General features: G+C 33.2%; 1 protein-coding gene across 1 annotated transcript; it reads right to left on the bottom strand.

Annotated features, from left to right (window-relative positions):
• Window positions 1-982: 982 nt before the first annotated feature.
• Window positions 983-23,352, bottom strand: LOC138318419 (N-terminal kinase-like protein). The gene is made up of 20 exons (XM_069260755.1): window positions 23,061-23,352; window positions 21,931-21,990; window positions 21,479-21,559; window positions 21,046-21,168; window positions 20,441-20,667; window positions 20,069-20,159; window positions 19,466-19,621; window positions 19,028-19,186; window positions 18,390-18,497; window positions 18,144-18,257; window positions 17,594-17,686; window positions 17,311-17,373; window positions 16,659-16,847; window positions 13,837-13,912; window positions 13,560-13,682; window positions 12,937-13,103; window positions 10,792-10,902; window positions 4,610-4,822; window positions 3,488-3,794; window positions 983-2,989 (listed from the first exon to the last, which is right to left on the bottom strand). Exons 1-20 carry the CDS (start codon window positions 23,172-23,174, stop codon window positions 2,841-2,843), a joined length of 2,724 nt encoding a protein of 907 aa, XP_069116856.1. The 5' UTR covers window positions 23,175-23,352; the 3' UTR covers window positions 983-2,840.
• Window positions 23,353-23,462: the final 110 nt, after the last annotated feature.

The raw sequence follows: 23,462 nt of genomic DNA, 5'->3' as shown, positions 1-23,462 counted from the left end.
CCTATTTCAGAAACTAACATATTCAACTACAGAGTTCCTTGTATTGTTTATATTAATCGTTAACCAATACTTTCTACTGTGACTTTGTTATTTTGTGCCATGAGTCAGATGACCGTTAAGGCCCATGGGCCTCTTGTTTGTAATACAGTTAGGTTTGCTGGCTGCTGGCTTGTACACACTTGGAGCTTCTTTATCACAAAGTATACATTATCTAAATCTGGTATTTAAATGGGAAATTCAGTGATTCTGGCCATGAAGATGTTGGCTGCCTAGTAAACATCTTGTTGACCGATCGTTCCCCAAATGCATTATGCGCAATTAGGGCCCTAGAAGAACCTACATATGAAATTCGAGAAAGATCCCTTCAGTGCTTTCCATGAAATAGCGATAACAAGAATTGTTAACAGACGGATGAAATGTCATTTGAATATATAGCCAATCATCATCAAGATGGTGGGCTAAAAACTGAGAATTTGATAACGAAATATACTACACTGTATATGCAGACTATTCCTCTCTATTTTGGTGGATTTTTCATATCAAAACAATTCAAGCAAATGACCTTGCTGTCAGAAGAATGTTACCTTGGAATGAATGATATTATATTGATTAATACTGATGTCAAAAGTAATGAATTTGGTTTTCTTGAAATCACATATAGACCATGATGAATCTATTCCGTTACTTAAGTATTCTAGTTGTGTGAGCGTGGCTGGTCAGGACCAAGATTACAAATTGAAGTCAATAAAATGTTATGTGAAATTCAATAGATTTAAACAGTTCATGAGAAGTAGTGTTTACATATAACAGTTTCTTGAGACCATCAGTATTTCACATAATTTTACTATGTTGACATTAATTAAACAACTTACTATTCAATCAAGGCGATTTGAATGCAATATTGGTTAGAAAAGGATTGATACAGGTGTCAATTGTTAATCTAAAAAAAGAAAGATAGTTCTTTCAATGAAGACCAAACACGTTATATATGATTTTGTTATCTTTAATAGTATCCCAGTTATCATATCTCTAACAACAACCCTTTCTTATACAGAATCATTAACATGTCACATCCAATTAACATCAGATTCATACCTTTGCTCTCTCATACACACATGTGAAGTTCATCTATCAGCATAAATATCCCTACCCAAGCACAGAAGGAGATGAAACACAATGCAGAATAATTATTAACATTTTTGATACATTAAATAAAATTTGAGAACATTTTTTTCCTAAAGATATGAAATGAAAGAGAGTATAGTCTAACCACCTTTAAATAGAAACGAAGCTGTTTGATTTGTGTTTATAGTAGATATGTGCTATTTAGTGTATTCTTATAAGACTAAATTGATATGGGAATTTATACATGTGGTCAAGTAGGAGATCAGATAATTATGAAAATTTTTTATGAATAAGTTCAAAATTTGAGAAAGCAGATTAATTTTAGAATTACATGTACATTGTAAAATTATTTTATATATAAATCACATAGGCAAAAGAATTGATCTCAGATCTATCAATATTGTTAAAGGGACATGAACCTAAATAAACCATGTAAATTTGAGTAAAATACATATTTAAAACGTGTCAGATACCTTACTAAGTAATATATATCGGTTATTGTGCAAATGTGTCAAATAAAATACTTATAATGGAAATTCCATCTTTCTGTATTTTGTACCGGCCCAGTCGAATTTTGTAACGATAGTATAGTAGTGTTGATCTTTAGTGACCTCCCACAATGCACTGCAGAAAAGTAAACAAAATGGTGGGTCAAAAACGTGGGTGAAGCAAACAAAAACAAATTCTGATAGAAAACAGTGTACGTCAAGAGTCAGTTATGTGCGCGATTTGGAAAGTAGGTAAATATAAATGGATCGCTGAAACGCAAGAGACAGGAGCAACTCCCCACTTTATACTTGTGTGATGTACATATGTGCAATAAGTCAGGAACCTCACTTCGCGGTGCCCTGTCGAATGAAAAGTCTCGTTTGACTTTTGACATATAATTCTTACGCTAAATACAAACTGTTTTATAACAAATATAGCTTAGACTTCATTTGTCAACGATCGTAAATTAGAAAATTATCTTAAAATGTGGAAAACAAATATTCCTTGTCATGTCAGCAAGTTTGTTGTTCATTATAACCTCCCTTTCAGCCAGCTTTCGTTTTGTGTTCCAAAAAAAGAATATGACGGTCTATTTTTATCATTTTTGAGGTAGGTATTCCCCAGGTTTTCCTGTCGTTTTAGATAACCAATAATTGTAATAAAATATTCAATAAACATCTGAAAACCATATCTTAGCATACAGAACAAATTATTTAAGGTCCATGTCCCTTTAATGTATGACACACGAAAAGGTATCTAAATGATACAATATTCTCTAAGTTAACTTACGGAACTAAGAAGACTAAGGGATGCATTTAATCTTTCTTGTTTTGAGATCATTCACATACCGGTACTTCCTTTACAAAAAATGCATGTCTTCTAAATGCTTGCGTTTTTGAAACCTTAAATTGCTTTCACTAAAAATTATTTCTCTGAAATAATGATGGTCATCAGATTCCATCAATACAGGAATACCAGAGTAATTTTAAGTCTTACTGAAATTCATTACAGGTACAGTTGTATTTACATCCTGATTTAAATTAATCTATTACCTACTAAATTAAAATACAGAAATAGAACAAACAATAATTTCAATTGTCTGTGTTAATTGTATTATATCCATCAACAATATAGCACTAAAGCAATTTGCATAATATAAGACAAAACACAAGTCTAGACACTGGACACACAATATCACAGTACATTTGTACACAGATGAACACAACTTAGTCCATGGCCATCTTTTTAGCTCCAAGTTTCAGTGCCCCGCTTCCTTTCTTGGCTTCTCTTTTCTCTTGAAGTTCCTTTTGTCGTTGTAACCTCTTCTGTTCTCGTTCTTCCTTTTTCTTCCTAGCAATGTCACTTTTACTAGATCCTGCACATAGGATAAAGATACCTAATTTTTAAAACAATCACCAGAGAATAAAAGACTTTTACTTTCTTATCTTACGTTTAACTTGGATAACATCTTGGAAATTTTAAGTTTTTTTATTGACTGCATTTCAGAAAACATAATACAAAACACAAACTAAAATATGAGTAGGCATATGTTCTGTTCAAACAAGGATAATGTTAAGTGAAGGTGAACATTTCCAAAGAGTTAAAGAGTCAATTTCAGAGTTCATAAAACACTGGTCTAGTACAGCCAATTGGTTGTATAATGTACTGATGATAATCTACAGTATCAATACGGTATTTACTTTGTATTTCAATATTATCTATTATATTATTTCTTTAAATCCGCTCTAAAATGTAACAGACCTTCTCGTGTTTGACCATCCACAGGTTTTTGCACATATACAGAGGTGTTCATATATATCCATAGAGTCAAAAGCCTGTTGGCCTTATTTATATCCTGATGATTGACCCTTACCTGTATCCCAGGTGTCATCGTCCCAGCCCCCTCCACTCTCTCCCCAGCCCTGTGCGGTTGTATCTGTCACCTCCTTTGGTTGACTTGATGCGCGTGTGGTGGTGGTGGTACCACTTGTGGATCCCACAGTACCCCAGGAGTCACCATCGTCCCATCCAGCATCCTCACCCCATCCAGAAGTAGGAGGAGGAGACTTAGACTTGGACTTTGGTCGCTGTTCACTTTTAGTAGCCTTGTTGCTTGTATCCCTTGAATGTGTGTTATTTGAGTTTGATGGTTTAGTTGACTGATGTGACTGGGATTTTTTCTGCAAAACATTAAAATTGACTTTCTTTTTCTTAATCAATACCTTGAAATTATATTAAGCCATTAGTTAACATTTAGTCAATAATTGATAACAAGCACCTTGACTTCACTGAACTAGAAATGTTTGAAGGATATAAGTGCTCCCATCTCTATTCTTCATATAAAGTTGAGAGAAGACAAGAGACTAACATGATTTTTGGTAACCATGCATGTTGTATCCCCTATTTCATGGTGGGAGTATAAGGGTGTTTGTAGTGCAGTAAACCACTGGATGGAAGCAATATATGCTAAACTAACAAACACAAGAATAAGGCGTAATTATAAGAATCATCCATACCACATTGTTGATTTATTACATAACTATAATGGAATATTTAAAAACATCTGAAAGTAAAACAAAATGAAGAGAAAGTGAAATGCAGCATAATTATGTCCTACTGTATCTGAATCCCACACCCTGAAATGAATCCTGGAATAATTAGGTGTGTTGAGGTGATAATGATGGCTTTTAGCTATATTCCAAGATTGTTTAGTATACGTTTTGAAAGAAGAGCTTAGTATAGTTTAGCATCTCTACGTTTCACAGCCTCAGCATTCCACGACTTGAAATGAATCCCGCAATAATTAGGTGTGTTGAGGTATTAAAAATGATGTCCTTCAGATATGTTTAAAGTTAGGTTAGGATTGGACTTAAACTTTTTGAGAAACAGAGCTAAACGCAAAACTTTAATGCCAATGCTGCCAGAAAAATAACACCATAGTATTGCCTTTGAGATCTATCGTTGCAGGCCATACAAAAATGGTGTCAAAGCCTACCTTAGGAAGACCCATGGCCGAAGAGAAGAAGTCTGTGTCAGCTGGCTGATCTGTTTCACCCCAGTTATAGGCACTAGCAGGCTGGAAACCAGTGTCCTCCATTGAGAGGAAGTCATCATTCTCCTCCTGGCCCCATCCTCCTCCTCCCCAATCATCAGACTTGGTCTTCTTCTCCAGCTTCATTCCTCCGCCACTGTTACCTGATGGCTTAGACTGGAAACAATTACCAGATTATATAGACTAGACTGGAAACAATAACCAGATTATATAGACTAGACTGAAAACAATAACCAGATTATATAGACTAGACTGAAAACAATAACCAGATTATATAGACTAGACAGAAAACAACCAGATTATATAGACTAGACTGGAAACAATAACCAGATTATATAGACTAGACTGAAAACAATAACCAGATTATATAGACTAGACTGAAAACAATAACCAGATTATATAGACTAGACTGAAAACAATAACCAGATATATAGACTAACTGAAAACAATAACCAGATTATATAGACTAGACTGAAAACAATAACCAGATTATATAGACTAGACTGAAAACAATAACCAGATTATATAGACTAGACTGAAAACAATAACCAGATTATATAGACTAGACTGAAAACAATAACCAGATTATATAGACTAGACTGAAAACAATAACCAGATTATATAGACTAGACTGAAAACAATAACCAGATTATATAGACTAGACTGGAAACAACAACCAGATTATATAGACTAGACTGAAAACAACCAGATTATATAGACTAGACTGAAAACAATAACCAGATTATATAGACTAGACTGGAAACAATAACCAGATTATATAGACTAGACTGAAAACAATAACCAGATTATATAGACTAGACTGAAAACAATAACCAGATTATATAGACTAGATATTCTGACTGACAACAACCCAGATTATATAGACTAGACTGAAAACAATAACCAGATTATATAGACTAGACTGGAAACAATAACCAGATTATATAGACTAGACTGAAAACAATAACCAGATTATATAGACTAGACTGAAAACAATAACCAGACTATATAGTCTAGACTGAAAGCAATAACCAGATTATATAGTCTAGACTGAAAACAATAACCAGATTATATAGACTAGACTGAAAACAATAACCAGATTATATAGACTAGACTGAAAACAATAACCAGACTATATAGTCTAGACTGAAAACAATAACCAGATTATATAGACTAGACAGAAAACAACCAGATTATATAGACTAGACTGAAAACAATAACCAGATTATATAGACTAGACTGAAAACAATAACCAGATTATATAGACTAGACTGAAAACAATAACCAGATTATAATAGACTAGACTGAAAACAATAACCAGACTATATATAGACTAGACTGAAAACAATAACCAGACTATATATAGACTAGACTTGAAAACAATAACCAGATTATATAGACTAGACTGAAAACAATAACCAGATTATATAGACTAGACTGAAAACAATAACCAGATTAAAACAGACTGAAAACAATACCAGATATATATATAGTCTAGACTGAAAACAATAACCAGACTATATAGACTAGACTGAAAACAATAACCAGATATATAGTCTAGACTGAAAACAATAACCAACTTATATAGATAGACTAGACAGAAAACAATAACCAGAGCATTATATTAGACTAGACTGAAAACAATAACCAGATATATATAGACTAGACTGAAAACAATAACCAGACTATATAGACTAGACTGAGACAACAATAACCAAATGAAAGACTAGAGAATTTGAAACAATAACCAGACATATATAGTCTAGACTTGCAAAGACAATAACCAGAATATATAGACCTAGACTGAAAACAATAACCAAAATATATAGACTAGACTGAAAACAATAACCAGATTTATATAGACTAGACTGAAAACAATAACCAGATTATATAGTCTAGACTGAAAACAATAAACCAGAATATATAGACTAGACTGAAAACAATAACCAGAATTATATAGACTAGACTGAAAACAATAACCAGATTATATAGACTAGACTGAAAACAATACCTGAAAACCAGATTATATAGACTAGACTGAAAACAATAACCAGATTATATAGACTAGACTGAAAACAATAACCAGATTATATAGACTAGACTGAAAACAATAACAGATTATATAGACTAGACTGAAAACAATATATATAGACTAGACTGAAACAATAACCAGATTATATAGACTAGACTGAAAACAATAACCAGATTATATAGACTAGACTGAAAACAATAACCAGATTATATAGACTAGACTGAAAACAATAACCAGATTATATAGACTAGACTGAAAACAATAACCAGATTATATAGACTAGACTGAAAACAATAACCAGATTATATAGACTAGACTGAAAACAATAACCAGATTATATAGACTAGACTGAAAACAATAACCAGATTATATAGACTAGACTGGAAACAATAACCAGATTATATAGACTAGACTGAAAACAATAACCAGATTATATAGACTAGACTGAAAACAATAACCAGATTATATAGACTAGACTGAAAACAATAACCAGACTATATAGACTAGACTGAAAACAATAACCAGATTATATAGACTAGACTGAAAACAATAACCAGATTATATAGACTAGACTGAAAACAATAACCAGATTATATAGACTAGACTGAAAACAATAACCAGATTATATAGACTAGACTGAAAACAATAACCAGATTATATAGACTAGACTGAAAACAATAACCAGACTATATAGACTAGACTGAAAACAATAACCAGATTATATAGACTAGACTGAAAACAATAACCAGATTATATAGACTAGACTGAAAACAATAACCAGATTATATAGACTAGACTGAAAACAATAACCAGATTATATAGACTAGACTGAAAACAACAACCAATTATACTAGACTTATATAGACTAGACTGAAAACAATAACCAGATTATATAGACTAGACTGAAAACAATAACCAGATTATATAGACTAGACTGAAAACAATAACCAGATTATATAGACTAGACTGAAAACAATAACCAGATTATATAGACTAGACTGAAAACAATAACCAGATTATATAGACTAGACTGAAAACAATAACCAGATTATATAGTCTAGACTGAAAACAATAACCAGATTATATAGACTAGACTGAAACAATAACCAGATTATATAGACTAGACTGAAAACAATAACCAGATTATATAGACTAGACTGGAAACAATAACCAGATTATATAGACTAGACTGAAAACAATAACCAGATTATATAGACTAGACTGAAAACAATAACCAGATTATATAGACTAGACTGAAAACAATAACCAGATTATATAGACTAGACTGAAAACAATAACCAGATTATATAGACTAGACTGAAAACAATAACCAGATTATATAGACTAGACTGAAAACAATAACCAGATTATATAGTCTAGACTGAAAACAATAACCAGATTATATAGACTAGACTGAAAACAATAACCAGATTATATAGACTAGACTGAAAACAATAACCAGATTATATAGACTAGACTGAAAACAATAACCAGATTATATAGACTAGACTGAAAACAATAACCAGATTATATAGACTAGACTGGAAACAACAACCAGATTATATAGACTAGACTGAAAACAATAACCAGATTATATAGACTAGACTGGAAACAATAACCAGACTATATAGTCTAGACTGAAAACAATAACCAGATTATATAGTCTAGACTGAAAACAATAACCAGATTATATAGACTAGACTGAAAACAATAACCAGATTATATAGTCTAGACTGAAACAATAACCAGATTATAGATAGACTGAAAACAATAACCAGATTATATAGACTAGACTGAAACAATAACCAGATTATATAGACTAGACTGGAAACAATAACCCAGATTATATAGACTAGACGGAAAAACAATAACTAAAACTGGAATAAACAACCAGATTATATAGACTAGACTGAAAACAATAACCAGATTTTATAGTCAGACCAAACAATAACCAGATTATATAGACTAGACTGAAAACAATAACCAGATTATATAGACTAGACTGAAAACAATAACCAATTATATAGACTAGACTGAAAACAATAACCAGATTATATAGACTAGATGAAACAACAACCAGATATATAGTCTAGACTGAAAACAATAACCAGATTATATAGACTAGACAGAAAACAACCAGATTATATAGTCTAGACTGAAAACAATAACCAGATTATATAGACTAGACTGAAAACAAACCAGATTTATATAGTCTAGACTGAAAACAATAACCAGATTATATAGACTAGACTGAAAACAATAACCAGATTATATAGACTAGACTGAAAACAATAACCAGATTATATAGACTAGACAGAAAACAACCAGATTATATAGTCTAGACTGAAAACAATAACCAGATTATATAGACTAGACTGAAAACAACCAGATTATATAGTCTAGACTGAAAACAATAACCAGATTATATAGACTAGACTGAAAACAATAACCAGATTATATAGACTAGACTGAAAACAATAACCAGACCATATAGACATACAAACTTATAAACATGAAGTCATCAATACACTATTCTTATCAATTGCAAAAATTTATTAACGTTTCACCTACTAAACATGCACATAATTTATTTGAAAAATTAGTATGTCACGTAATGAGTTATGGGGGTGAAGTGTGGGGCTATCACTCTGGGTTGGCAGTAGAAAAGGTTCATTTAAGGTTTTGTAAAAGATTCCTTGGAGTGAAAACTTCGACACAGAACAACTTCATTTACGGAGAATTAGGATGTTTGCCACTAAAACTTAAGAGATATTTTAAGATAATTAAGTATTGGCTACAGATTGTCCATCATAAGAAAAATGTATTGGTGAGGTCAGTCTATGATGAACTTTATCAACAAGCTGAATCATACAGAATAATTAACTGGGCAAAATTAGTATAACAATTATTATGTACGTATGGTTTTGGTTATGTTTAGTTAGAACAACAAGTTGGAAACGAAAAAGTATTTTTAGAATTATTCCAAACTAGAGTTAAAGATATTTTTATACAAAACTGGCATAGTGAGCTGGTAGATTCGCCAAGGGCAAGATGTTATTTATTGTTTACAAATGAATTTGGATATAAGAGTTATCTCGATACTGTAAATATTGAAAAATATAGAAAAGCTCTAACGAAGATTAGAACATCATCACATAGATTGTACATAGAAACAGGTGGCATAAGCCTAATCCAATTCCAGTCGATTTGAGATATTGTTTTAATTGTGCAAAAATTGAAAATGAATATCATTTTATATTGGAATGTCCTATGTATGTAGATATTAGATCAAAACTGTTAAAAAAGAAATTTTGGTTTAGGCCTAATATGACTAAATTTATAGATTTCTTGACTTCAGAAAATAGTAGCATTGTTAAAAATTTAGCTATCTTTGTTCACAGAGCTAATGAAGTTAGAAATTCAATATTATTTGATAATTGATATATTTGATGTGTGTATCCTTTCGCTGATTTCTTTTAGATTTATATATATAAAGTGTACACATCCTTTTTCCAGAAAAGTCTGTTTACCATTTTCATGTCTGTATTTGTTTTGCACAAAGGCTTTTTAGCCTATTTGCTAAATGAAATAAAGAATATGTATATTATATATCTAAACCAGTTGATAGCTACCACAGTTCTCCCACCCGACAGATTCAATTCTAGCTATTAAAATAAGTTTATTCAATAATTCACAAAGATAGCCAGCTATCATAGTATTTGGTTTGGTTTCAAAATGATATTGTATGGTAGGGAAGTACTGTCTTCACAGAAAATGCTAATTCAAATAACATTTCAATTTAATTTTCAGATATGTTTATATATAGTACACAATATTTATATAATTCAATGAATATATGATTGTGGAATTGAATACCCTTATGTTGTAAAATTGAATACCCTTATGTTGTAAAACTGTAAATAATTGAAATGTAGACATACTTTTAAATATTGCATGACTATATAAACCAGAAACTGTCATTCTATAATTCTTTTCAAAAGTAAAAGACAAGTTTTAGTCCAATGTGACTTTCAAAATTTAGATTTGATAAAAACTGAATTTTATTGTAGATATATATGTATATAGGACTGACATGTTGAGGTGGTCCAGTGTCCTCCAGACTTCCCCAGTTATCATCATCATCCTCCCAACCATCTCCACCACTCTGGCCAGTCTTTGACGTGGGCGATGATACAGGGCTTTCCTAGATAGGAACAGAGTAAATAAAATATTTCATGGTAATAAAACCATAAAACAGATGTCATGGTACAATGGAATACAGGATCTCTGGGTCTCTTTAACAGATGTCATAGTACATTGGAATACAGGATCTCTGGGTCTCTTTAACAAATATCATAGAACATTGGAATACAGGATCTCTGGGTCCCTTAGCAGATGTCATGGTACAATGGAATACAGGATCTCTGGGTCTCTTTAACAGATGTCATGGTACAATGGAATACAAGATCTCTGGGTCTCTTTAACAGATGTCATGGTACATTGGAATACAGGATCTCTGGGTCTCTTTAACAGATGTCATGGTACAATGGAATACAGGATCTCTGGGTCTCTTTAACTGATGTCATGGTACATTGGAATACAGGATCTCTGGGTCTCTTTAACAGATGTCATGGTACATTGGAATACAGGATCTCTGGGTCTCTTTATCAGATGTCAGAGTACATTGGAAAATAGGATCTCTGGGTCTCTTTAACAGATGTCATAATACAATGGAATACAAGATCTCTGGGTCTCTTTAACAAATATCATAGAATATTGGAATACAGGATCTCTGGGTCCCTTAACAGATGTCATAGTACAATGGAATACAAGATCTCTGGGTCTCTTTAACAAATATCATAGAACATTGGAATACAGGATCTCTGGGTCCCTTAGCAAATGTCATGGTACAATGGAATACAGGATCTCTGGGTCTCTTAACAGATGTCATAGTACATTGGAATACAGGATCTCTGGGTCTCTTTAACAGATGTCATGGTACATTGGAATACAGGATCTCTGGGTCTCTTTATCAGATGTCAGAGTACATTGGAAAATAGGATCTCTGGGTCTCTTTAACAGATGTCATAGTACAATGGAATACAAGATCTCTGGGTCTCTTTAACAAATATCATAGAACATTGGAATACAGGATCTCTGGGTCCCTTAGCAGATGTCATGGTACAATGGAATACAGGATCTCTGGGTCTCTTTAACAGATGTCATAGTACATTGGAATACAGGATCTCTGGGTCTCTTTAACAGATGTCATAGTACATTGGAATACAGGATCTCTGGGTCTCTTTAACAGATGTCATGGTACATTGGAATACAGGATCTCTGGGTCTCTTTATCAGATGTCATGTCAGAGTACATTTGGAATACAGGATCTCTGGGTCTCTTTAACAGATGTCATGGTACATTGGAATACAGGATCTCTGGGTCTCTTTATCAGATGTCATAGTACATTGGAAAATAGGATCTCTGGGTCTCTTTAACAGATGTCATGGTACATTGGAATACAGGATCTCTGGGTCTCTTTAACAGATGTCAGAGTACATTGGAATACAGGATCTCTGGGTCCCTTAGCAGATGTCATGGTACCATGGAATACAGGATCTCTGGGTCTCTTTAACAGATATCATGGTACATTGGAATACAGGATCTCTGGGTCTCTTTAACAAATATCATAGTACATTGGAATACAGGATCTCTGGGTCCCTTAGCAGATGTCATGGTACAATGGAATACAGGATCTCTGGGTCTCTTAACAGATGTGATAGTACATTGGAATACAGGATCTCTGGGTCTCTTTAACAGATGTCATGGTACAATGGAATACAGGATCTCTGGGTCTCTTTAACAGATATCATAGTACATTGGAATACAGGATCTCTGGGTCCCTTAACAGATGTCATGGTACAATGGAATAAAGGATCTCTGCGTCTCTTTGACAAAGTACATATAGAAATGTTATCATACATAACTGCTGTGTAATTTTGTTAACAATTTAAAAATTCTTTAAATTATGAATTGTTTTATTATTTACTTAAACAAGACAGTATACTGTTCATTTTTATAAAGTATCTAGCTTTACTGGGTTTATGGTAGGACTGGCAGTGAATAACACTCTTCAAACATTATTTCACATGAAGTTAACACATTTTATTCTCACTATGGAATATTTCTGTTGCCTCACTCTACCCTACACATTCAAGTCTCCTTTCTGTGTACAGACCTGTATGTCTCCCCAGCCCTCCTCACCCCAACCTTCCTCCTCCTCTTCCTCCTCCTCCTCCTGTGAGGGTTTAGCCTCATTCTCCTGTTTTGGACTAGATTGAGAGGTTTGAGGAGGCCTTGAGTCTGTTGATTTAGGTGTAGAACCAGACATAGACTGTTTTGGAGCTGTTTGGAAAATATCATTTATAAAAGTAAAATCATTATTATGTAACCAATTTTATACAGTATCCTAACATTGATATGTGAAAATCAAATCATTCATAATTGATATCTAACTTTAATGGAGACTACTTCATTAACATTTACACTACTAATGTATGAAAATCACTCATATTTACTTTTATTCACTACAGACTATGTGCTTATTCTATCAAACAGGCTTTACCTTGTCTATTGGTTATCAGATTGTCAAACTAACAAGCTTTTCATTCTTATATGGTTGAACCTGTCTATAAAGACCATGCAAGGGACAAAATGAAAAATGGTCTTTATAGACAGATGGTCTTTACACAAAGGTTGTATTGTGGTGAAATTGATAACTTGGGACCTTAGAAAGGTGGTCTAATAAGCAGGTGGTCTTTATACAGAGGTGATCACTAAGGCAGGTTTTACTATACCTACCTCCTGTACCAGGCTTAGCCTTGCTGTATATTTTAGAGGTTAAGGAAGACATTCCTGTCACTGCCCATCCCGTCCAACTACCGGACGACCCCATGGCAGACCCACCAGCCATTACATCTTTCTCTGTAACATAGGAAACGTTCCATTTATTGTTGGCCTGTCAATTGAAAACAGTAATAAATTATTATAAATTGGTAGCAAGTTAAAATTTGAGGGTACCAAACTGATTATGTTTATAGTAAGCCTGTTTTGTATGGTGCCGTATTGATTTAATTACCCATTTCAACTGCCAGTTCTGGGTCTTCTGAGACTTTTTCAAGTTTATCAATAAATCCTTTAACTGCTTTGAATGCCTGGAAATAAACATTAATAAGTACATAATTACCTTTAAATGATACCATATATGTAATATCACTTATTAACATAATAAAAATATTCAAAATCTGACCTTTAAAAACAATAAATCAAAATATTTTATCACAAAAACAAATAATCAAGCACATCTATCATGCCAAGAAATTAATAATGCATAACCATCATATTAAAATGACAAACAAATTCTAAATACTTTTGATTCTTAAATAGTAGTCTAGGAATTGTTCATATAGCTTATCTCAAAATATGATATACATTCTCTGTAACAGGAAAGGAGAAAAAGTAGCAGCCAGACTGGGGATCAAAATCTGAGACCTCAAAAGAACAATAGAAAGATGCTCTATCGATTGAGCTACATGTGATCACCCATGATCGACCCAGTCTGATTCAGCTACATTCCTATTTCCAAAATGTTTTTCTTTTTTTATTTGGAAAATTATGTGGATTTCCAAGAATTATGATTATAAAGGCCTTCATTAATATTCCAAGGGTATTACATTTTCATCTGTGCTATCACCAGTGCCTACCTGGTCACGAACACTTTTCTCTGGGTCCATGGTCATACTACACAGGGGAGGCAGTATCCTATTAGCCACCTCCTTCAGCTCGTAGTAGTTCTGGGTGGCTGCCAAGGCCAGAATGCCAGCCTGTCTTGCAGGAGGGAATGGATCTTTCAGTGCACGAAGGAAGGCTGATATGATGATTTTCTGTCTCACCTGCAGCCATAAAGTTTTATTTGTGTAAACTCATCTATCACCATATTGGTCTTTTAAATTCTAGAATATGATTCAACATCAACTTTTTCTCTCTCCTCTTGTTGAATGGAAATTCCAGAAACATCTATTTTAGATAAATAAAGGACCTGCTAAAAGTCAAAATTTGATGAGAAGCAGAAGTAAATGGATTTTTTTTACCATTGAGCATTCTCTAGACCAATTGTTTCAATATCTAAGGAATAATGCACTCTCTGAAAGGAGACAAAAAGAACCATGTGAATTGCAGTGAATCTACTCTCAGATTTTGCATGTAGTGATAATATGATCTATTCAAATCAAGGGTCATTATTTAGTTTGATGACATGTTATGTCAACAAAATCTATATCCCAGATAGGATATCTGAAATTGCTATAAATTTTTAATCACATAGAGTTTGTTTGGAAAAAGAAATGCACCACTTACCTGGGGATTGATACAGCCAGCGATCTTGCCCAGACACACAGTCGTGTTGGTCCGAATACCTCCCTATAATGTAACCATTTAGTTATTATAGCGACAATATGTGCAATACTAGGCAAAGTTAATATGTTACAAGGGAAGGAAATTAGGTAACTCATCTGTCAAGGAAAATGAGCTATATAAGAAGCTTATTGATTTCTCAAATATACACTCCTTTGGTAAACCCTGAGGTTAAATTACCAGTCAAATGCAGCAACATAAAATCAAAAGTACCTGTTCATCTTTAGCTTGAAGGCGTGCAAAGTGCTTCATCAATTCCTCATTCAAATTTTTGTAATTCAGTTTTGGAGCCATATGTAACATTGCCTGAAAAATATAAACATTACAAAGTTATCATAAACACTGCAAAGTTATCAGTGCCTGACAAGAGGTATTATACTGTTCAAACACGAAGCTATCAAAATCTACAAAAGGTTGCAGTGTCACCTTTCTGAGACATCTGCTGTCTTTGGCAAAACATTACACAGTTCTTTTAAATGTTCTTTGGTGACAGAAAACAATTTCAATATGTGCAATACCATTAACAAGAGATCCCAGAGGGATCTTGGCGCCCACCAAAGAATGATCTATGTCTGACAATGGAAAGAGGGATCTTTTCCCTGCTTTTCAAACTTTTTAAAAAATACTACATATAAAATTTGACACAGATCGCTTGAGTACTTTCTGAGAAATAGCGGAACAAACTTCAACGATGCAATCCAAGATGGCAGGCGGGTTGGCCATCTTGTTGACCAATCAGTCCAAAAAAGGTACTATGCACAACTGGGGCCCAAGGGGAACCTACATATGGAATTTGAGAGAGATCCCTTCAGTAATTTCTGAGAAATAGCGGTAACTATCAAAGTCCAAGATGGCGGACGTTCAGCCATCTTGTTGACTGATCAGTCCTAAAATGCAATATGTACAACTAGGGTCCTAGGAAAACCTATATATCGAATTTGAGAATGATCCCTTCAGTACTTTCTGAGAAATAGCGATAACAAACTTCAACTATCAAAATCCAAGATGGCTGCCTGGCGGCCATCTTGTTGACCAATCAGTCCCAAAATACAATATGCCCCAGGGGAAACTATGTATGTTGATTCTTAAATAGTAGTCTAGGAATTGTTCATATAGCTTATCTCAAAATATGATATACATTCTCTGTAACAGGAAAGAAGACAAAGTAGCAGCCAGACTGGGGATCAAATCTGAGACCTCAAAAGAACAATAGAAAGATGCTCTATCGATTGAGCTACATGTGATCACCCATGATCGACCCAGTCTGATTCAGCTACATCCCTATTTCCAAAATGTTTTTCTTTTTTTATTTGGAAAATTATGTTGATTTCCAAGAATTATGATTATAAAGGCCTTCATTAATATTCCAAGGGTAACCATCACATAACAGATGGCTTGAGTTATTATTGACTTCTGAAGCATTGATGGTGGCGTATCAAAAAGTCAGATTCATATTACATTTTCATCTGTGCTATCACCAGTGCCTACCTGGTCACGAACACTTTTCTCTGGGTCCATGGTCATACTACAAAGGGGAGGCAGTATCCTATTAGCCACCTCCTTCAGCTCGTAGTAGTTCTGGGTGGCTGCCAAGGCCAGGATGCCAGCCTGTCGTGCAGGAGGGAATGGATCTTTCAGTGCACGCAGGAAGGCTGATATGATGATTTTCTGTCTCACCTGCAGCCATAAAGTTTTATTTGTGTAAACTCATCTAACACCATATTGGTCTTTTAAATTCTAGAATATGATACAACATTAACTTTTTCTCTCTCCTCTTGTTGAATGGCATTTCCAAAAACGTCTATTTTAGATAAATAAAGGACCTGCTAAAAGTCAAAATTTGATGAGAAGCAGAAGTAAATGGATTTTTTTTACCATGAAGCATTCTCTAGACCAATTGTTTCAATATCTAAGGAATAATGCACTCTCTGAAAGGAGACAAAAAGAACCATGTGAATTGCAGTGAATCTACTCTCAGATTTTGCATGTAGTGATAATATGATCTATTCAAATCAAGGGTCATTATTTAGTTTGATGACATATTATGTCAACAAAATCTATATCCCAGATAGGTTATCTGAAATTGCTATAAATTTTTAATCACATAGAGTTTGTTTGGAAAAAGAAATGCACCACTTACCTGGGGATTGATACAGCCAGCGATCTTGCCCAGACACACAGTCGTGTTGGTCCGAATACCTCCCTATAATGTTACCATTTAGTTATTATAGCGAAAATATGTGCAATACTAGGCAAAGTTAATATGTTACAAGGGAAGGAAATTAGGTAACTCATCTGTCAAGGAAAATGAGCTATATAAGAAGCCTATATAAGAAGCTTATTGATTTCTCAAATATACACTCCTTTGGTAAACCCTGAGATTAAATTACCAGTCAAATGCAGCAACATGAAATCAAAAGTACCTGTTCATCTTTAGCTTGAAGGCGTGCAAAGTGCTTCATCAATTCCTCATTCAAATTTTTGTAATTCAGTTTTGGAGCCATATGTAACATTGCCTGAAAAATATAAACATTACAAAGTTATCATAAACACTGCAAAGTTATCAGTGCCTGACAAGAGGTATTATACTGTTCAAACACGAAGCTATCAAAATCTACAAAAGGTTGCAGTGTCACCTTTCTGAGACATCTGCTGTCTTTGGCAAAACATTACACAGTTCTTTTAAATGTTCTTTGGTGACAGAAAACAATTTCAATATGTGCAATACCATTAAAAATCATATAATATCAACAGGACTAATTGAACCCTATATGTCTAGTTGACATACAGTAACCTAGACTTCTACCACTACAACAACTTGATTGTCACAAGTTGGTCATTTTTTCAAGCTCTGTTCACCAGCGAAACTTTACATCTTTAAATAATCTTTGTCATGAATAAGGAATAAAGCACTAGATTAAATAAACAGGCAAATAAATAAAGTTCACAGCTAGTACAGAACAGTTATTGTACCTTGATTGTACTCTCCCTCACGGCGGGTACCGTGTCCATAAACCCAGTAGAGATCTGGGGAAATATCTGGTCATTGATTATATTGGGCTGGAGGTAGTCAATGAAGGAGTCAATCTGAAATAGAGAAAGATTAACATTACATTTATTGTTTGATAATGATAGTTATTATACACTTGTTATTATATAACTAATCATATGATTTAGTCTTGTTGATTAAAGGAGCACCAAGCTATAAGTTATTCTCACCTGCTGTAGGAGTTTGACTCGTGTGGCTCTGTCTGGAGATGAGAAGAGTTTCACAACACATGGCACAATCTTCTTCTGGTATTCATCCACATCCAACTTTTTACCGAGCTACAAATAACATCATAGCAGCTGATCAGATATAACGAAGACTAAATGTACCTGATGAACCATGACCAACAATACAATCAACTATAAACAAGCCTCGATATTCATTTTATTATAGATAGGAAAATAAACTCTATCAAAAACAGACCGGATTTCACTTAAAAAGTTAATTACTTAGATTCAGTTGATTTTATCAGACAAACTTTATTGACCTATCATTATTATATCAAACAGCTGTAATGCAAGATTTTTGTTAGTGGTAATTTGAGATTGTCTCCCCTTTGCCCTATTGCTTAATATCACTTTTAAATGATAAATCTTAGGTTGTCTCCCCTTTGCCCTATTGCTTAATATCACTTTTAAATGATAAATCAAGTTATGGCTGACTGTGAAAATTGTTGATTTGTCAGTATAAAACTGATGACAAATTTTACTTGAAGGCATTACTTAGACTGTAATATAATTTACTAACATTGTATACAGTTAAAAATCAAAACAATGCTGCATTATGAATTGTTGCGTTTGTTGTTTACCTTGAAGAGAGGAGCTAACACAGCAGAGCCAGCATTACCATACTCAAAGGCATACAGTAGCTGAGGCAGGATTTTATGTTTACAGAATACTTCAGGGAATAAGTCCAGCGATGCTGTCAATCCAGAAAAAAAGGTCGATTTTTCCGCCTGATCTTTTATCTATAAACAAAGTAAAACAAAATCTGTCATAACATCATATTTTTAAAAAGTTTAAAGTACATACAACGTATTAATTTTTAAACACTATCAAAACAATATCCTTTATGACTATTTAAATTGCATTAACTGATTTCATGTTGTTTTTTTTTTAATCTTTTGTATTACAAATTTACACTATGGAGATTTTAAACAGGTATAACATAATAATATAAAGCAGGTGGTTGCAATTAAATGAAAATTACAAAATGTCATGAATAAGGAAGTGAATATATGCCTCACCTGTATTTCTCCGAGGAACATCATAGTATCTACAAAAGAGTTATTGAGGAAGCCGTTGGTTCTCCGGCAGTCCTCTATAAACTTGGCTGGATTTGGTCTTGACCTTGGATTAGCGCCGACCAACTCACAGTAATTTGGCACAAGTGACTTCGGAATCTGAATAGATCAGAAGATAAATTAGGTTAGAAGTCATCATAAAACCATTAATACTCTGATTTTTCCTTTTATACTGTCAATTACTAAGTATTCAAGAGAATGAACTCTCTTCTTGAAGTTAGAAGTTAATAAATTTACTGTTAATGTTGAACCATTTTTATTGTATTGAAGCAGTGCTTGTTATTAGAAACACACTGTAGTCACATAAATCATAATATTGACAGTTGCAGCAGTTCACAAATTGGTTATTATCTACCATTTTGATTGCAAAATCACTGACTTGCCGAGAAACCCTCAGAAGAAAATGATTGATACAAGGAATCATGTGAAGATGATTTGTCTAAATTTACACCACAAGACAATATCAAGATCATTCTTAATCCACTAAAAGATTTTATTAATCAATCCTACAACACAGGTTCTACAGTACTAAGGTTGATGTTATACCTTTCCTAAAGCCTTTAGAGATGTATTCTTGGGTAACGGACCACTAAACACCTCCCAGATCAAACAGCCAAGTCCCCACATATCTGATGACCTGGAAAATAAAACAAATATTCTAAACATAAAGGTGCAATATATTAGGCAATTTCTTTTCACATTTCAGTTGCTGGCAATGAATCATGTACAGGTTGCTGTGAGTGTCACAATGCATATTTATGATAAATACCAGACTGCAGTCATGTTTATTTCTCTCTCTCCATTTTCAAACATTTTCAAAGAATACATATTAACCTGGACTTATATAATGATGTAGTATATATCAAAATAACAAAAGAATATAAAATACACTGAGACATTTATTCGTAAAATACTGACCATTTTTCTCCACGAATCCCCCGTCGTAGATCGGACTTTTCGGGTGGATCATACTTCTCTAGGACAGGGAGTATTTTGACCGGTGGCACCGAGTCCTGTCCCTGAGCTGGGTACATATAGTCCACACCAGCCAACTTCCACTCCCCAGCAGGATCCACAAACACTGAGGCCATACATACATTATTGTGTATCAAGTTACAGTCATTCACCAGGAAAGATAACCCTTTCTGTAAGAACAAACACAACAATACAGTTAAGGGACATAACAGAAGTAATGAAATCTACATCAGTGTGGGAGGGGTCTTGGGGTGAAATGTATCAAAATTTACAATATAGTTGGGGTATCAGTATATTTTAAATTTACCTCCCACATTAGTGATTTTGGAATGAATAAATAGGATACTGGAGTAAAATCTAAACAAAATTTTATAAATTTACCCTATAAGCTATTCTTGTCCGTATCAATCATGCACATTGTCTGCTAACTATATTTCTCTTATTTGGCGAAATAATTTCTTGGCAGCATTAAAACATGACATTGTCAAAGTGACCTTGGCCTGACTGAAATGCAATGAAATACATGCAGAACCAATTATTAAACTTACCACAATCTGGTGAAGTCCCCATGAGATGGCCAAAGAGTTTTGATCACCATGATTTTCATTGTCCTTCAAGTAGGTTTCTAAAGGAACAACAGGTTCTGTTGCAAAATAAATAACCTTCTCTGTCTGGAAGTAAATTAAAAAATTGTGTTTTTAGTGCATCAAGTTAATTTCTAAGAAGCATGAAAACTTGAGATATTTCCTTACTAACAAAATTAAATAATATCTTATGTCCTACAATAGTAATGTACTCTCGTCGTAAAGAGTATGTTAGTGGTAACAACAATTATTATTTCATTTTCAAATTATAAATGCAGTGGAGGTGTTATGAGCAAAAAAAAAAAAACAAAAAAACAAAAAAAAAAAACCATGTTTACAGATACTTATTTAACAAGATCATAACTAAATCTTTCCTTTAGATTTGACCATTACTTACTTCAATGCCATCCAGAAAGGTGAGTATATTTGGGTGACGTAGAGTCTTTATTCTCTTCAAAGCTCCTTTTGCAAGTTGTACCTAAAATAAGCAATATTTATGACTCAAAATGGAAAATTGAAATTATCTCTGTTCAAAAGTGTATGAATTATGATATCCTGGTAAAATAAAACAGTCATAAGAAATTTTGGTAATATCAAATAATTTAATGCACTGAATTCTATTTAATTCCATTCTGAAACTTGACAAATTCCATACTAAAAGTAAACAGTGTATTTATATCAACATTAGAATATTTTTTTAAATACATGCATTTATATTTCTAAGATTTGGCTTATCAATTTACTTTTGCTAACTCCTTGAGCATAAAAATTGAAGTATATGTACTCAAAATGCTACACAGAAAATGTATTATAGATTTGATCAATATTATAATCTATCTACTTCTGTACCTGAGATTCACTGCTGCCTTTCACATCAAAAGCAAATATGGAAACTGGTTCATTTGTACCCTATGGAAAAAGCACAAGTTTTTGTATTGAAATAACAGAGATGTTATACACATGAATAAATGTATATATATTTACACAAAGGAAAGAGAATATACTATTACTATTGAGTTTAAATTTCAATATTTTAATCATCTTGTTGGCAAGGTGGCTCCACAGATTTACGGGGTGTATTTGTTAAGTTGTCAAACACAATTATTTAATTTTATTTTATTATTTCACTAGTATCAAGAAATCAGAACTTCTTTATATGCTTTGTATACATGTACTTTACTTTATGTAAGACTAAAGAGTGATATATATGATTCATTCATATAAGGTAAGGTTAAAAGTAAAACTATCAAATAGCTTTTGTGATCTCACCATTAAAACAATATTGAATAATGCAAATCCTATTCCTTTACTTGTTACTCCTATATTCTTAAATTGTAAACCTAGAAAATTGAATATTATACTTTGTAAGGAATAATGCTGGTGATCTTAACTATGATCAATTTACTGTAATTACTGATCACCTAATTCTTAATCCATGATGTGGCTACCATATTGAAGACTCTACCCTTTTCTTTTTCTTAAAGTTTTGCCCCAATTAAACGTTAGAAATTTAATTAATGATATTCACACCAAAGTTGGTTTTTAAGTACAGACTTACTCAGTTCTGTAGATATTGATTTACCTATAGATATAAATGAATTGATCTTTTATATGTTTTGAAGATTGGGTTTTTCTCGTATTTCCGTGTACATGCTACCTTAGAAGGATATGATACCGTACGTTGTAGAACCCGTTTCCGGTTTTAACACAACGGTAGAGAGAGGATCTTACATGGCATGTTTAAAAGCCTCCAATGTTGGGGCATAACATCTTCGAAAGGTTAAGGCACGAAGGGCTGCCCCTTATTATTTATCATTTGTATTTATAATAATTAAAACTAATCTTTAAGCAGTACTCTGAGACTGATTTTTTGAGTAAATTTGAACGAAACACTACACAATGGTAGCAAAAAAGATGTGATTAAGCTCCATACACACTCTAATAAAGGCCTAGTAAAAACACGTCAAAAGAGTGAGCACCTTTTTCTTTCCCTTATGAAGTGTCCAAATCGACTTTTCTTCTAAACCTGGGACAACTTCGAGGATTTCATACTGAAAATCCTTTGTAGGATCTCTTGAAAAGAAGGACCACATTCCGTGACCTGAATCGTATTCACTCTTGAAAATCCATTTTATCACAAACACTTCTTTTTCAGTCACTGCATCTTCAGTTTCGTGGTTTTGTGTGGCGTGTCAGATTTGCGGAAGTCGTTCACTGCCATGCGCGAAAATAATTTATGTCGTAAAATCAAATATGTGTTTTAAATTTTATCAATTTTATATGACCTATCTTACACAGAACAATATAAGATAAGGCTAAAAAGAAAACGTTCGATTAAGTAAAAGTTTTTTTTCTATTTTGATTAGATTATGAAAATGCAA

The sequence above is a fragment of the Argopecten irradians genome, chromosome 3 (genome assembly GCF_041381155.1).
Source record: "Argopecten irradians isolate NY chromosome 3, Ai_NY, whole genome shotgun sequence".
NCBI lineage: Eukaryota > Metazoa > Mollusca > Bivalvia > Pectinida > Pectinidae > Argopecten > Argopecten irradians.
The sequence above is the reverse complement of the archived record's forward strand: the minus strand, read 5'-3'. Positions and strand labels throughout refer to the sequence as shown.